At 41.2% G+C, this 17,649-nt stretch overlaps 1 protein-coding gene across 7 annotated transcripts in view; it reads right to left on the bottom strand.

The window, feature by feature from the left end:
- The window catches only part of Kyat3 (kynurenine aminotransferase 3), a 51,992-nt gene that overhangs the window by 18,675 nt on the left and 15,668 nt on the right, over positions 1-17,649 (bottom strand). For all 7 annotated transcript variants that reach the window (XM_029561196.1, XM_008828288.3, XM_008828289.3 and 4 more), the window contains 8 exons: positions 11,838-11,896; positions 10,778-10,922; positions 9,161-9,310; positions 8,409-8,495; positions 7,875-8,000; positions 7,665-7,785; positions 2,857-2,933; positions 2,157-2,246 (listed from right to left, as the gene is read on the bottom strand). In XM_029561196.1, the coding sequence (XP_029417056.1) occupies positions 2,157-2,246; positions 2,857-2,933; positions 7,665-7,785; positions 7,875-8,000; positions 8,409-8,495; positions 9,161-9,310; positions 10,778-10,922; positions 11,838-11,896 (855 nt within the window). The remainder of the gene's footprint in view (positions 1-2,156; positions 2,247-2,856; positions 2,934-7,664; positions 7,786-7,874; positions 8,001-8,408; positions 8,496-9,160; positions 9,311-10,777; positions 10,923-11,837; positions 11,897-17,649) is intronic.

Below are 17,649 nucleotides of genomic sequence, written 5' to 3'. Positions count from 1 at the left end.
ACAATATTGTATAACTGTATTAATTCAACTGTAAACCTAAAAATTTGCAGCCAATTTTGAAGGAGATGCATCTTAGCTCTGGAAATTGTTATTGAATATGTCAATGCTGTTGTAATGAAATGCTTCTTCTGTGTGATTATTAAATAAGTAATTTAAAAAAGTAGAAACAATATAAAAAAGGTATAGATTATAGCCCAAGAATGGTGATGCATACCTGTAACCCCAGCCCTTAGGAGGTTAAGACAGATTGTCTTAACTTTAGAGAGATTAATTTTAGAGAAAAAGATTAACAAATCTTGAGCCTACCTTGTCCCTATCTACTAATTTTATCTACCTTTTCTATAGCCACCATGCCCAGCTTATTTATTTATTTATTTAGTCCTTTTTGTGACAGGGTCTCCCTGTAGCCCCAGTTGGCCTGGAACTCTCTATATAGACCAGGCTGGCCTGGAACCCATAGAGATCCACCTGCTTCTGTCTCCCAGGTGCTGGTATTAAAGGTGTGTGCCACCACACCTGGCCTTACTTATTTTTTATTTTATATGCTTGAGTGTTTTGTATGCATGTGAGTGCACCTGAGGGTGCAGTACCCAGAGCGGCCAGAAGAGGGTATTGATTCCCCTGGAACTGGAGTTACTGATGGTTGTTAGCCACCATGTGAGTGCTAGGAACTAAACCTGGGTCCTCTGCGAGAACAGCCAGTGCTCTTAACCATTGCGCCATCTCTCCAGCCTCATTTTACTAGTTTCTTACATATCATTTCAGAGTTCCATTCAGAAAACACAGTAAGATTTCCTTTTCTTATGCAAAAATAGTATACCTATACACTGCTGTGTATCTTGTTTTTTTTTTCCTTTTTGGCCTTTTTGAGACAAGTTCTCCCTGTAGCTGCAGCTGGCCTGGATTTGCTAATGGAGACCAGGCTGGCCTCAAACTCTAACTCACAGAGATCTGCCTGCCTCTGCCTTCTGGGGTGCTGGGATTAGAGGTGTGTACCACCACACCCATATTTTTTAATTAAAAACAATAATTATTTTTGTGTGTGTATGTCTGAGTTTTGCTTGCATGTATATATATGCCCCACATGTGTGCAATGCCTAAAGGGGCCAGCAGAGGGCCTCTGAAATTGAAGTTACTCGTTTCGAGCCATCATGTAGGTGCTAGGAACTGAACCTAGGTCCTCTGGAAGAGCAGCAAATACTCTTAGCCACGGAGTCACCTCCAATCTTTTTCTTTCTTGTTTTCTCTTTCTTTCTTTCTCTCTCTCTCTCTCTCTCTCTCTCTCTCTTTTTATTGATCTTTTTTGAGACAGGGTCTCCCTGTAGTGAGGCTGGCCTGAAACTCACTATGTAGACTAGGCTAGCTTTGAACTCACAGAGATCTACCTGCCTCTGCCTCCTGAGTGCTGAGACTAAAGGCGTGTGCCACCATGCCTGGCCTCAATCTTGCTTTTTCTTACCTCACAATATATTCTGGAAAATTTTCCATATCAGTAATTATTTCTTCTTCCTTCTACCCCTCAGATAGGATCTTGCTATATTGTTCAGCTCTGCTCTGAATTTGTTGTGTAACCCAGACTAGCCTTGAACTCATGATCCTCCTGATTCAGCCCCCAAATGCTGACATTACAGGTATGTGCCACCATTCAGCTACTTTTTCTTTTCTTTTAAATATGCATTGCAATAAAAAGAATGATCATCAAAGATGTCTGCCTCTTAAAATTTATAGTCTGTAAATATGCTACCCTGTATGGTAAGAGGCACTTTGCAGATGTGATATAAGCTAGGGATCTTGAAAGGAGGGCATTACCCAAAGACTATATGTCTGCTCCTAAATTCCCAAACTGTATTAGAAGTCCCTGCTCATGAAGAAGTGAAGACCAAGCCTATACACACATACAGCAAAGACTAACACCTGGGGCTGGAGAGATGGCTCAGCAGTTAAGAACACTGGTTGTTCTTGCAGAAGACCCGGGTTTGAGTCAAAGCACCCACATGGCAGCTAACAACTGTCTGTAACCCCAGTCCCAGGGGATCCGACAGCCTCTTCTGACTTCTGTGGGCACTGCATGACACTGGGTGCACTTACATACATGCAGGCAACACATGCATACACATAAAATAAAAAAAATAAAAAATAAAAAGACTAACACCTACCTGCAAAGGAGTTGCACACGTATAAACAGTGTTTTGTTGGACTGTCTGTAAATGCTTTATCAAGTGATTAGGACCAATGGTCCAGCCAAGCTGGGAAGGGAGAAGACAAAAGCAGCATTCAAAACCTGATGTGAGAATACGTATCAAATCTAAGAGAGAAGTTGTAATTGACAAATACAGGCAGTTCAGAGAGCTTCACAGGAGGAAAGTGGGGCAGTGCTCACTCTCAGCATTTCAACACTACAGAGTTTTAAAATTTCTTATTTAATTTCATGTTTGAGTGCTTTGTCTGCATGAAAATAAGTGCACCCATGCTCTGCAATGCCTATGGAGACCAGAAGAAGGCACTGATACCCTGGAAATGGAGTTAAGGACTGTTGTTAGCCGCCATGTGGGTACTGCTGGGAATGGAACCCAAAGAACATCCAGTGCTCTTAAGTGCTGAGCCATCTCTCCAGCTCTAACACTATTGTTTTTATGGGGAAATTTCCTGTGCTGCCTTCATTTGGAAGGTAAACAAAGTCTGTGGTTATTAGGAGCCTCTCCCCTATGCTGAGGCAAGTTGTGTGTTGGGCAAATCAGTAAATATCATTAAGTATACTTAATTCTCTTGCAGTGAATTGACCCCAGGGCCTCTCACATGCTAAAATATGTGCTGTACTGCTGAGCTGCATCCCCAGCCTCATCTTCACTCTCTTACCTTCCAGCCAGTCACACTGAAAGTCTTGCCTGCACTTCCTATTGTTATTGTTCTCTCCCACATACCTGGAAAAGTGGCTGAAAAGACAAAGAAAAAAGCAGTAGCTAAAGAACTGCTTTCCAATCCGTTTTCATCTAGTATAATCTAAATGCACAATACAGATAGTATGAGTTCAATGAAAACAAACGCATTAATTACGGTAACATTAGTACAGTTATTTCAATACTATTGTTTTGATAATGTAAATTCACCTAAAAATGTTGCAATACCTTTAAACATTGTAATATTGTACTCAAATAACATGCAAATAGATGTGATTTTATTCCGTTTACTTATTTGTGTATGTGTGGGGGGGGGGTAGACAAGCCACGATGCATGTGAGGAGGTGAGGGTTGGTTCCCTCCTTCCATCCAGTGGATCTCTGAGGATGAAAGTGGAGTTGTGTTTGCCAACAAGCACCTTTGCTTGCTGAGCCATCTCACCAGCCCGGATTCAATAATTTCAAATGGCAAAGTTATTTTCAGGGACAGGAGTGCAGTGTTGTCCGCAGGTAGCACTCCAGGAACATAGTCCTGCTGTCACAGGAGCTGTGGGACCTGGTGTTCAGTACTTGTTGGGGCTGTGTATTCAACAGTGATCTTGTGGTCTGGTTTTAGATGTGTTTCTCAGTACTGAGAACCCCTTTCTGAGTCTGTTTCTCCACACTTCCTAGAGCAATGGCTCTTTAAATGTGGTCCCTCACAAGTAATGGAAGCATTACTGGGAACTTCTAAGAAAGGCAAATTGTTGGGGCCTCATTGCAGACCTACTAACTCAGAAACTCTAGGGGTGCATCCAGCAGTCTGTCTGTGCTAGCTTTGCTTGCAAGTTTATCAAGATAAAAAAATCTCATACTCTATAATTCACCCATTTAAAGTCTGTAATCCAGTGGTTTTCAGCATTATCAACAGCATTGCACAGCCATCACTACATTTTATATTAGAACATTTTTTCTACGCAGGCAGGTGTAAATCACCATGTGTGACTTGATTAGTATCTTCAAAAGCCATTCATTCACTCATTAAATGTCTTAATGACTAACTACCAGAGGGCAGAGGAAGTCAAGAACAGTAACACACAGCTCCTGTCTTCAAAGAGCATGATGTCTAGCAGAGGACTTAGACACATAAGGCAACAGCAGTGCTGGGCAAGGGCTAGAGAGCAGTGGGCTTGGATGGTCAGGCAATGACAGCCAGTGATACCTTGCTGAGATTTGAAAACATACCACCTTTAATCAGAAAAGGAGAGAGCAGAAATTCAGGGCTAAAATAAGAACTCTAATATTAGTATTAAGGGAAAAAGAGCTAAGTAATCTGTTAATATTTTATTTCAAGGAGTATGTAGCTTACAAGGGATTTTATACACATTTTTAAAGTATCAGTGTGTTAGTATATGAATGAGGAGCATGGGGAGGGAGGGTTCATTTTGATGGTGGAAATGTCAGTTTAGTCACTGGGAGATATTTAAACCAAGAATCTCATCCAGTAAGAGCAAATTCTGCCATTTTTCTTTTAAAAAAAAAAAGCCTTAAGTATTGTTAAGACATAAAGTCCCCAGCCAAAGAGACTTGGGGGAGCTGCTGATGCTAATGTGAAAAAACAGACCAAAAAGGGGGATACGTGGACAGCTTAATTTACAGGTAAAACCCAAACTCAAACCCAAAACCCAAACAACCCCAACCTCTTCCACCAAACAAAACCAGACTTTCAAAGTCTGATGACTTATAAAACAATATCCATTATGTATATGTGTGTGTGGGTGTGTAGGCCAGAGGACAACCTGTGGTGTCATTTCTGTGTGTGTGTATGGGGGGGGTGTAGCCCAGAGGACAACCTGTGGTATCATTTCTCAGTGTGTGTGTGTGTGGGGCGGGTATAGGCCAGAGGACAACCTGTGGTGTCATTTCTGTATGGGGGGGGGTGTGGGTGTGTAGGCCAGAGGACAACCTGTGGTGTCATTTCTGTACGTGTGTGTGTATCGGGGGGGTGTAGGCCAGAGGACAACCTGTGGTGTCATTTCTGTATGTGTGCGTGGGGGGTAGGTGAGTGTGTAGGCCAGAGGATGACCTGTGGTTTAATTCCTCAGTTACTGTCCACCTGGTGATGGAATTACAAGCACAAGCACATACCACCACACTGTTTTTTTTTTTTTTTTTGGTCTTTTTGAGACAGAGTCTCCCTGTAGCCCCAGCTGTCCTGGAACTCACTATGTAGACCAGGCTGGCCTTGAACTCACAGAGATCCGCCTGCCTCTGCCTCCCCAGTGCTGGGATTAAAGGTGTGTGCCACCACACCCGGCCCCACACTAGCTTTTTAAGAAAAACTCTTACTTGGGTTTTGGGGATTGAACCCAAACCTTCAAACACTACTGACAGCTAGTTCTCCAGCCCTGTATCAATTAGATTTTCACTTTAGATTATACTTACATATGAAAGGCAACTTTGCTCTTCTCATTTATGAAAAAAAAATTGCATAATTTGGCCAAAGTGCCTCTGTTATACATAAGTGAGTGAGGCTTTAGTAGAAGTCAGGTAAAGGTGAGTGATATGAAGAGCACCAGGGAAAATCACCTGTGAGGTAACATGAAAATGAGGCTTGTTTCCTGATGTATGGCTAGAAGGCCGTAGTGGACTATATTAGAAAACCATCCTCACATGGGGAACCGATAATGCAGCCATTGCATCTTCTACGTAACAGACCATTGCCATCGACAGCATACCCATGTTCCAATGCAAGCACTGCATTTTCTAAATACTTAGTCAATTCATATTTTGTTTTATTTTAGCTTTATGGGCTGTTGTAACAACTAAAATCAGAGTTAAAAATATATCTTGTTACCAGATGCACATCTTTAAACCCAGAAGAGGCAGGCAGATCGCTATGAGTTCTAGTCCAGCTGAGGCTACAGGGAGACCTTGTCTCAAAAAGACACATAAATCTTTTTGTTTTCTAATGTCCAGTTTTTTGTTAGGAAGAGTTCTAGTTTTATTATGTTTGTGTTTCATGATGTGGGACATTGCTATTTTGAGGTGCTCTAGGAAGTTTCAGAGTCAGTGCCTTCTGCAACTAGGACTATACTCTGTACCCTCGTGTATAAGTCTTCTGGAATCGTCCTACTTTCCCACTTCCCTGGGGCCAGTTACAACACCTTATGACACAGTTAACTTCAGTTGTCAACCAGACACTCCTGGGAAAAAGGACCCTCAACTGAAGAATTGCCTCCATCAGACTGGCCTGTGGGCCTGTTGGCATGTATTAATTTTCAATTGCTATAGGAGGGCCCAGCCCACTGTGGGCAGTGCCACTCCTGGGCAGGTGGGCCTGGGCTGTATAAGAATGCTTGCCAGGGCAAGCAAGCCATAAGCAGCACCCCTCCATGGCCCCAGCATCGGCTCCTGCCTACACAATGGACTGCAACTTGCAAGCCAAATAAACTCTTTTCTTCCCAAGTTGCTTTTGGTCATGGTGTTTACCACAATGACAGGAAAGCAAAGTAGGACATTCCCTGTAAATCAAACTGCCTTTCTCCTTCACTGTAGTTCGTTTCCTATGTTCCTTGCCAAAGTGTGTGCCAGTTATCTGAAGGAATTTGTCTCCATTTCTCTGCCTGCCTCAGTCCATCTTTTGGCCACTGTGCTCTGATTCTGAAATCACTTGCTTTCTCCTCTGATCTCTGTGGCCATATGTAAGGTGGTACTGGAACAATGATGATCATGCTTCTACTGTTTACATATGTGTGAACCAATCTTTTTCATGTCTCCATTGCTGTCACAGTATCCCTCAGTCAGCTTTCCCTTCTTCTTTTCATGCTTCGGACTCATTTATTCAACAATGACATCTGATGACCTACTATGTGTAGGACTTCAATGAGGACTCAGAAGAGGCCAACACAAATAATCACCTCTTGTGGTTTAGAATCAAAATACATAGATTTTGACAGGTATGGTAGTGTACCTCTTTAAATTCCAGCACTTAGAGGCAGAGGCAGGCAGATCTCTGTGAGATAGAAGTCAACTTGGCCTATGTAGTGAGTTCCAGGCCAGCTGAGGATACAGGGAAACCCTGTCTCAAAAAACAAAACAACCCCACAAAGCCCACAAAAACAAAATGCATAGATTCTGATTTTACTACATAGAGAAAAAAACAAAGCAAAAATGAAGAAAGCAAATGCTGGAGGCCATGAAAAGAGACCCTGGAACAAAGATCAAGGGAGCCATGTGGACAAATGGCAGGATACTGTTTTCAGGAGGCTAGGTGTAAAAATCCAAAGGTTGCTGCCAAGCTTTTAGTCCTGTGGTTGAGAGTTTGGGCCACCCCAGATGATACTGTGGTATCTGATTGAGTTAGCCCAGTAGCAATAGTGAAATCCCAGAGAGACTGAGTTGCAGTACATTACCATTCTACTTCTTTCTGTGCTTTGGCAGTTTGGCAACTTGCTCAGCAGAAACCACCACAAACCTCTTTGGAAACAGTTACTCTCCCCGTGTCTTCCATACCAAGGAGTAGGAGGATTCTTGCTAAGAAGCTTGAGGCAAAAAAGAACTACGCTGCTGGCTTCCCAGCTTTACAACATGGTAAGAAATCTCTTTCCCCATATGAACTATTTATCTATCAAACTGATCTTCAGTTCACTCAAGCATGATCCATTCAAATATTATTTTTAAGTGCTCACAAGGACTATTTTAAAGCTGGCCTGGGATCCTTTCCAATCAGTTGTTCCACATGTGCCCAAACACATTTAGACTCATGACTCTATGTAATAATCAGTACCTATTTTTAAATGCTTATTTCCAGTATAGACAAGCCATTCATAAACCTCATCACTGATGCAGAGGGTGTCGTGTTTGATGCAAAGGTCAGCAATTACTTGCAGCTCCTCTTTGGTATACACCTACGTATATTAAAGGAAAGGGCACAGCCAATTATTATTCAACACGTGAGAAAACAGGGGGTCACAGCCTCTACAAGAGACACGCTTACCTTCCCCATGGGGTTATGTGGAGTATTTAGTATAATGGCTTTGGTTTTAGAACTAAATTTGCTTTCCAGTTCTTGACGCTCGAACGTCCAGTCAGAACTAGACCATTTTGTTCCACTGGTAGGTTTCTAAGCATGAAGAATAAAGATGTGATGTAAACAAATTCATGTTTGTTGTTTTACAAACAAATAAGTTAATAAAGAAAAAAGATTAAAGAAAAGCGTGATAAAGGTAACTGAATAGCTGGCTAGCAACAAATATAAGTATGAATAACTAGGCTCAGCCTTGAGAACCCAGAGGACCTGGGTCTTATGCACACACCTGGTGAATGGAACCATGAACCCAGTCAGCACCACAGCTGTTGTACCTTCCCAGGAGCCAGCCCCAACTATGATACTGTGAGGTTAACAGAAGATGCTGTGATTCTCCTGTGTCACTATATTCATTATTTTGAAAAGACTTAGACATCTCTTAGGTGATAAACTTAATTGTTATTTAAAAATTTCTAAAAGCTTATGAATGGACTGGGAACTTACGGATCTCAGGGGAATAAAAACAGGTGTGGCTCTGGCCATTCTCACCATGGGCTCGTAGCAGTCATAAAAAGGCACCATTATTATGACCTGAAATGAAAGCAAAGAACACAGAGTATCAGCAGTTCAGTTCATGACCACTGTGCCTCTTACATGTGGGGGCACTGCGCTACATACATGGTCGACATGTACTCAAAAAGTCAGGCCTGGCCTTCATGGAGCTAATGCTAATCTGCAAAACACACAGGGTATAAAAATGTCTAGGAGTGAAAATTGGAGTTCTTGGTCTCTTGGGAGATCTCCAGATGGGCTTACATTGGGGACATTTGAAATTGTAAATTATTATAGGTACACACTTATCTGGGGGCCCATCAATTCTCAAAGGGATGTTCAAATCAAAACCCTTAAGAGTTTCTGTCTATTTCAAGCTTGAAACACAGCATAGGATGTGCATGCTATATCAGGGACAAGAGGGGGATTTTAAAAATGAAATATTGCAATCCTTTAGAGAGTGGAGTGGTAGTTTATAGACATTATCTTGAGGATGATGGTGTTCCTCTCCTCTTCATGTGCATTACAGTTACATGGAAATTTATCCAGCTTTATGTTTAACACATGTTAACTTTACAGTATGAGCATTAGACTTCAACAGGGATTTAAAGTGAAAAAGAAAAGAACACAAAGTAAGTAAATGTATGAATGTGGGACCACGATAAAGATCAGTGTAGGTATTACGGTAATGTCCACAGACTCACTTCATCTCCTGGGTCAATTAGTCCTTGAATCGCATTAAAGAGAGACCCATATGCTCCAACTGTCACAAGGATTTCTTTATTTGGATCGATCTGCTTTTGATAAAATTTTTCATATAAGCAGGAAAGCGCTTTTACGAGGGATGGATGACCCTGTTGTATTAAAAAATAAGACATAAAAATACATGCATACAATCCTAGAAACTGACTGTGCGTGCTATTTCTTTGAGGTAATGTGACTCTACAGTATAACAGTCTTTAAAATTTGGGTACAATACTTTGAATCATTTCCCTAACTTTGTACTTTTAAAATAGCAACAAATTTAAAACTTTTCATACTTTGAGGGTTCCTAAATGAATGGTTATGAAGAATTGTTGCCGCTGAAAACTTTATACCAAGAAGGTTTGGGAATACATAATTTCAAAGTATTTGGTTTCAACGGAAATGAACTTTTAGTAAGTAAAAAGATTTTCCCAGTTAAGACGAATTTAGAAGTCCTGCATTCACTGTATCCACAGACCCTGCCTCTGTCTGCTGTTGAAGAGGTTTTCAGAAGGAAAACCATGTGGGTTCTGGGGATCAGATTCAGACTGACAGCCTTGGTGGCAAGCACTTTTACCCACTGGCCATCTTGCTGGCCCTACTTTTAACTTTTTAAAGAATACGACATGCCTTTCAGAATGCTTGCACTAACTTACAGTATTATCAAGAGTGTAGAAGAGCTCCTTTTCCACCTCATCTTTATTTACCACTTTTTGCTTTTACTAATAACTATTCTGATGGGGGTGAGATGATCTCTCATTGTGGTTTTTGCTTCCCTGATGATGAGGGACACCAAGCATTCTTTCACACACTGTTAGTCATTTCTGTTTCTTCTTTTAGAGATCTCTATTTAAACCTCCTGTTCATTTTTAACTGTATAATATTTTTTGTTGGTCTCCATATTCATTCTAGATATTCATCTTTTGTCTAATGAGCACTTTGCAAATACTTTCTCCCATTCTATAGGTTGTCTCTTTACTCTGTTATGTTTCTTGTACACAAGTTGCTTAGCTTCAGAAAAATCACATTTCTTGCCGGGCGTGGTGGTGCACGCCTTTAGTCCCAGCACTTGGGAGGCAGAGGCAGGTGGATCTCTGTGAATTCAAGGCCAGCTTGGTCTACATAGTGAGTTCCAGGACAGCTGGGGCTATAGGGAGACCCTCTCTCAAAAAAAAAAAGACCAAAAAAAAAAAAAATCACATTTCTTGGGTTGCAGAGATGGCTCAGCAGTTAAGAGCACTGGCTGCTCTTGCAGAGGACCTGGGCTTGATTTCCAGCACCCACATGGTGGCTAACAACCACCCATAACTCTAGTTCCAGGGGATCGGATGCCCTCATCTGACCTCCAAGGGTATTGCATGACATGAGTGCACTTATACACATGCAAGCAATACACTCATATACACAAAATAAATAAAATATTAAAAAAAACACATTTCTCTATTTGTTATTTTGTTTCCTGTGCTTTAGGGAGTCTTACAAAAGTAAAAAAGAATAATTGCCTACACCAATCTCTTGAATCAGTTTCCTCTGTATTTTCTTCTATAACACGCACCACACAATCCTGGTATACTTACAAAGCCCCGAGTATACTGATTCAGGTGATCAGTTAGCGCGGCCTTTGATAATTCCTCTTTTACATACGTAGGAGGGGATATATCTGGAAGGCCTTGTCCAAGATTCACAACAGAAGGATCTGCAGCCAACTTGGTAAACTCAATCCTGATTTTTAAAAAATACTAACATTAGCAAGTGCTGTAATCACAAAGTTTGCTTCGTATACTGTATGATCTCATTACAAAACTGAAAAAGGGAGCTAGAGAGATGGCTCAGTGGTTAAGAGCTCTGGCTGCTCTCGAAGACCTGGGTTAAATTCCAAGCACCCACATGGGTGCTAACAACCGTCCAGAACTCCAGTTCCAGGGCATCTGATGCCCTCTTCTGACCTCCACGGGCACTACATGACGTGAGTGCACTTATATACATGCATTCATATACATAATATAAAAAAATTAAAAATTGAAAAAGATTAGTTTTAGAGATAAAAACAAAAAAATGGGTTACCAAAAAAATTTTTACCACCCATAAGATGAATTCACCTACTAAAATGATGGCTGAATTAATGACTCTTCCTCAGAGATTTCAAATCAACAACCACCCATAATTGAATCATATATGTATGGACAGGTATATATAAATATGGTTATATGGTTCCATACACACAGCACCATTTCTAGTTGTTACTAGGTTCTCTTAACAAAGAGAACTAATAAAACTTTAGTTGGGTGTGGTAGTGCACACCTTTAATCCCAGCACTGGGGAGGCTGAGGCAAGAAGATCAAGAGTTTGGGACCAGCCTGGGTTACATACATAGCAAGACACTTTCAAGAAAACAAAAAACCCCAAAAAGCATCAGCCACATTTGGCTTTTCTCCATTGTGTGTCCAGTGCCAGCCCAGAGCTTGGTACCTCTGCTAAGTAAATTAATCATGGTGTGGATGGTCCGCTTTCTTCCATTTCACTTTAATGGGTGAATTAGATGAATGGCTTCATTTTTGGACTGCAGATGAAGCTAAAAATCCAGCTTAAGGGACTGTAGGAGACATCACCAAGTTGCTGTTTATCTGAGACACTCACCACACATTGCTGTCAAGGCCCTCGATTCTTTTGGCATTTTTGAATTTGAAAGCCATGTTCTGAAAGATAAAAATATTGAAAGGATCTTAATCAGAATTCACAAAGGTTAGTAAACAATGGTCCTGCTTCCTTGGTCCTCCTGTCACCTTATGAATAGCACCATAGAGAAAAGTTACAGAATCCAGCACAAAGTGCAGAGGGCTTGGCCATCGCTCACCCACTGCTCCAAGGAATGCTTTTTTTGTGATCATCAGATCTTTTATGTTCTCACCTAAGGACAAAAATACCTTTCTAGCTGGGCGTGGTGGCCCAGCTCTCGGGAGGCAGAGACAGGCTTATCTCTGTGAGATTAAGGCCAGCCTGGTCTATATAGGGAATTCCAGGCCATCTGGGGCTTCAGGGAGACTGTCTCAAAAAGACAAAATGCAACAACAGCAACAAAGCAAAAATAAACAAACAAATAAAATATCATTCTAGTTTGAAGAACTATCAGTTTAAAGGCTTGAAATATACTAAAGAGGATAAGAATAATAACCAAAGGAAAAAGTTAGTTTCTTGAGCTACATTCCGAAGGTCACATAACATAAGATGCATTGAGAGTTTTGTTAAGTTCCTTGTACAGTGTACAGGAAGCACAACAAATGGTTTTAAAGCTCCTTAATAATAGGTCAGAAATAATATTAGCTAACATTGTTAAGCAGTGAATATGCACCAGACACTTGGTGTGCTTCACATAATTAACCCTGACTGGTTCCAGCCTGAGTCCCCCTTATGAATGAGTAAAGTGATGTAACAGGAGGATGAAGACCACAAAACTTTTCACCTCTGCAGAAGTTCAGAAAAGTAGGGACATTAAACAAACTCAAGAAGGCTCAGTCCAAGACTTGACTGTAGCCAACTCTACAGTCCATACTCAGGCCATCTTCTGCTGCATTTCACATAGTAAGACCTTTTAAAATGGGATTGGAATGCTGCCTGTTAAAAGCATATTAGTCATTTCCATCAGGCCTACTCACAGCAAGCAGGCAAGCTCAGACAGGAGTAGAAAAATATTAGAAGTTATAATTATCATACCACACACAATATTTTGGGTCTTTCATTTCAAAAGTTACATTTGTACTATTGCAAATGTATTGAATTAGCTCTGAGTTCATTCTTAACAAGCTGGTTGAAAGAAGAAAAATGATGGACAGCATTTTTGTAAAGAATTTTATAATAGAATATTCAAGCAATTTTAATTCAATCTGGGAGAAAGATACTGATAATGGTTATTCAATAGACCAATGTTCTCCTTCTGTTCCCAATAATGGGATAAAGAAATAGCTTTCTCTGCTCCTCTTTTTAATCTTTGAGACTCCAGTGAAGGAAATCATAAGTGAATTCTCCAGAGGCTAATGTGCCTTCTAGAACAGCAAGTCTCACCCTAACGCTATGCTACTCTAGAGAGTACAATTATGAAGCTACTAAGACCCAGCAGGGTAGAGGGAGGAAGACACTTAACACACACCTTTCCCTCACTCTGAAACAATGTTCAGGACTTAATGATTAACTCAGCAGGTGACCAGAAATGCAAAGTGGATTCTTACATAAAAAAGTCAGGGCTGGGTAAAGTATTTGCTGTGCAAGCATGAGGTCCGGAGTTCGGATCCCCAGCATTCTTGTTAAAGTCAGGTGCTCACACATGATCTGTAACCCCAAGACTGGGGGACACAGAGGGGAGGATCTCAGAGATCCCCAGCCTAGCCAGTCCAGCAGATTAACTGATTAGAATTTTAATGATTGTTCCAGGTCTAAGGCCTACTTATAACTTTTTTCTTGGGTTATCTTCAACCTCCTTAATAAGCCTTTTTGTCTGACTTAACATCCACACCTCATATTGAAATTTATTAACTTAAAAGATCACTAGCTTCTACCAACCTAAAGGCTAAGACTGCCATTGATAAGATCTGAGACCTATTGTGGCAATGCCTTCCTCTCCCTTTAAGCTTCACCTAATACTTTAAATACTTTACCTCTCCTTTTAAATACTTCCACCTAAGCATTTAAAAATTTTTATTTATTTATTTTTATTTTATGTGTATGAGTGAGTGTATTGCCTGCGTGTGTATAAGTGCACCCATGTTGTGCAATGCCCGATGAAGGTCAGAAGGTGTCGGATTCCTCTGGAACTGGAGTTACCGATGGCTGTTAGCTGCCATGTGGGTGCTGGGAATCGAACCCAGGTCCTCTGCAAGAGCCGTCAGTGCTCTCAACCTCTGAGCCATCCCTCCATCCCTCCACCTAAGTATTTTAAGAGTGCCTTGATTTTTGACTTTCTGTGCTCTACTACTATAAAAGCTTCATCAAACTGTTACCACACTGGAACATAGAATTTCGGGGAAACTAAATCTGTGTTCCTGGGCCATGGTCACTCCTATTTGGCTCCAGAATAAACTCTCCTATATCTTTTGAGATGAGAATTGTGTTTTGCATTGACAAAGGTCTTAAGACACTACACAGTGGAGGCACTAGACTCTGCAGCAGATGCAAATGAGCATTGTGTGAAAACTATTTCCTGCAGCCCATCCAGGATGTAGGAAGTTAAAACAACTAACTCCAAGGCATGTAAAAGGAAACACCAATATGGCTTGTATGATTTGTGGATCCAGGTAGCCATGTAAGGTGAAATTTTTATCAGGTAGATTTCATTCCTAACATGGTTACACACCAAACTGCTACACTACTGACAGACACCGAGCTGCCAGGTTCTGGAATTACAGACTTAATCTGTTAGCTTTAAGATAAAGAGTGCTGGGGCTGGAGAGATGGCTCAGCGGTTAAGAGCACTGACTGCTCTTGCAGAGTACCTGGGTTCAATTCCCAGCACCCACATGGCAGCTACGAACCGTCCTTAACTCCAGCTCCAGGGGAATCTGAAGTTCTCTTTTGACTCCGCAGCATTGCATGACACGGGTGCACTCACATATATGTAGGCAATACACTCGTACACATAAAATAAAAATAAATAAAATATTTTAAAAAAGATAAAGAGTGTCATTCTAGAGTTTCACCACAAGGTGGCGAGTTTGGCAAAGATAAAGAAAAGCTTATTAACAAAAAATGTTTTCTGGCAAGTGTTAGAAGAGTTTGTAAAGATGAAAAGAAATACCCACGATCTTTAAAGTTTCAACTGTATATATTTTAAGGATTTTACCTGGAAGACCTTAAGCAAGTAGACGTGCTGGGCCAGGTGCAGAAAGTCGTTCCAAATGGAGGGCTAACACTGGGAATACGATGACTGTTAACCCCATACAGTGTGGGTTATGAATCAAGTCTTTACCCAGAAGAGTCAAGATGACAATCAAAAATACTAGAGTGCAAGAAAAGACCAAAAATGGAAACAGCAAAGCTACATTCAATGTGTTCTCTCTCTCTCTCTCTCTCTCTCTCTCTCTCTCTCTCTCTCCTATTTTACTTACGCACTTGATATATTTTGATGTTTCAATACTTGCAGTGACAGCACTTAGGAAACCTTCCTTCCTTAGCACTTATACTCACTTCTGAAATGCCTTTGTTGTTTAAAATTACCTATTCTAGAAGAAACCTCCGACCCCCCAGCCCTTGCAGCTGCTGTTTCTCTTATGTAGCACACTAGTATCATTCAGGCTTCAGTGAGATTGGTGACACTCAGTACAGCCCTGTGACATCATGAAAGGCAGGGGCTTCCTCCAGCTTGACCGAGGGAAGATTCCAGTGCAAACGAGAACCACTGAAGCTCCAAAGCCATCAGATCTCTTAGTTGGATGAGGCACAAACGAAATCTGAAACTGCTTTGGCATAAAGGGGAATTTGCTAGAAAGCTCATGCTACCATGGGAAGGGCAGAAGGGCCCTCCAGCTCAAAGGTAACAGAAACCAGGAACGTGAACTGGAGAGATGACTTGGGTAGTGACAGAGAACCTAGATTCAGCTCCCAACCATTTGTAATCTCAGTTACAGGGGATCTGACACCCTCTTCTGGCTTCGGCAGGCATCGCATCCATGGTGAACTATGCATACATGCAGGCAAAGCACTCATCTACATAAGCAGCATAAATTCAAAAAGAGAAATGGTAACTTGAGCCCTGCAGGGTTTTGCCTCATGTCTGTTTCTACCCACTCTACTTTCCTTCATACTAGACTGAACAGTCACACCTACCAACTTCACTATCATAGAGTGACTGAAAGTTGGAACAATCAGAGCTTCCCCTCAAGCACATTAAAACACCACGAATCATCATCAGGGAAATGATAATTAAAATGATCATGAGGCATCATGAAGTATCCGTCAGGATGCTTGTTGGTGCCAAGTGTTGACAATGATATGGGGCACCTGGGACACTGCACAGCCCTGGTATGACTGTAAAGTGGTCCAGCCAGTTTGGGAAGGGTTTTTTTTTCCTTAAAAATTAAATGCAGTTCTACGATACAACATTCTACTGTGAAGTATTTCCAAGAGAATGAAGACCTATGTCCATACAATCAATGACTTGGTCACAAGTGTCCCCAGCAATTTTATTCACGGAAACCAAAACCTAGAAGCAACTCAAAGGTCTATCAAAGGGTGAAGAGAAAAATCAAGCAATGGTACATCCATAAATAGCAAGCCCTCAATAACAAAGGAAGGAGTACTGATAACACTACAACATAGGTGGACTTATAACCATGGTACGTATGAAATAAATCATAAGCAAAAGGCTATATTTCACATTCCCATTTATATAAAATACATGAATTTAATCCTGGTGACAGAGCAAACCAAAGTGCTGAGGTGATAGCTCAGTGGGAGAGCACTTGCTTAGCAGGTGCAAGGCCCTGGGTTCCATCGTCAGCACCATGGGATAAGGGATGGACTACAGAGGAAGATGAAGAATCTTTTAGGGGCGGCAGAGATGTTCTGTTGATTTTGGCAGGGGTTCCATGGTACATCCCTCTATCAAATGATCATTGAGTTATAATTCCAAAGATGAAGCTTATTGTATATAGATAAAGCTGATTTTAAAATGCTTGTCAGGTGGCTGGAGAGATGGCTCAGTGGTTAAGAGCAATAGCTGCTCTTGCAGAGGTCCAGGTTCCTACCTCTCACATGGTGGCTAAGGACTATCAGTAACTCCAGTTCCAGGGGATCTGACACCCTCTTCTGGCCTCTGCAGGTACTGCATGACATAGGTGCACTCACATACATGCTGACAAAACACTTATACACATAAAATAAAAATAAATAAATCAGCTCACCTCCCTCTGCTTCCCTGGGCCTGAATGACCAGCAGGCCTCTCACTGACCCACAGGCCTCTCTCTCTCTCGGGTAAGTCAAATTACCCCAAATTACCTCTCTGGGGTAAGTCCATGTTCAGCAAATGGTGCTGGCAAAACTGGATCTCCACCTGTAGAAGAATGAAACTAAACCCCTATCTTTCACCTTGCACAAAAGTCAATTCCAAATGGATCAAAGACCTCAATGTAAAGCCTGAAACTGTGAAACTGTTAGAAGAAAACATTGGGAAAAAACCTATAATATATAGGTGTAGGAAAGGATTTTCTAAAGTGGACATCAATTGCTCAGGAATTAACAAATGGGACCTTGTTAAACTAAAAAGCTTCTGTACATCAAAGGAGGCAACCAGGGAAGCGAACAGAAAACCCACAGAATGGGAGAAAATCTTCACCAGCGACACATCCAGCAGAGGTTTAATAACCAGAATATATAACAAACTCAAAAAACAGAGAATTAAGACAAGAAGTAACCCAATTAAAAGATGGGCTAAGGAGCTGAACAGAGAGTTCTCAAAAGAAG

Source organism: Nannospalax galili, unplaced genomic scaffold, assembly GCF_000622305.1.
Source record: "Nannospalax galili isolate Female #2095 unplaced genomic scaffold, S.galili_v1.0 scaffold153, whole genome shotgun sequence".
Lineage (NCBI taxonomy): Eukaryota > Metazoa > Chordata > Mammalia > Rodentia > Spalacidae > Nannospalax > Nannospalax galili.
This window is presented reverse-complemented; position numbering and strand designations above follow the sequence as displayed.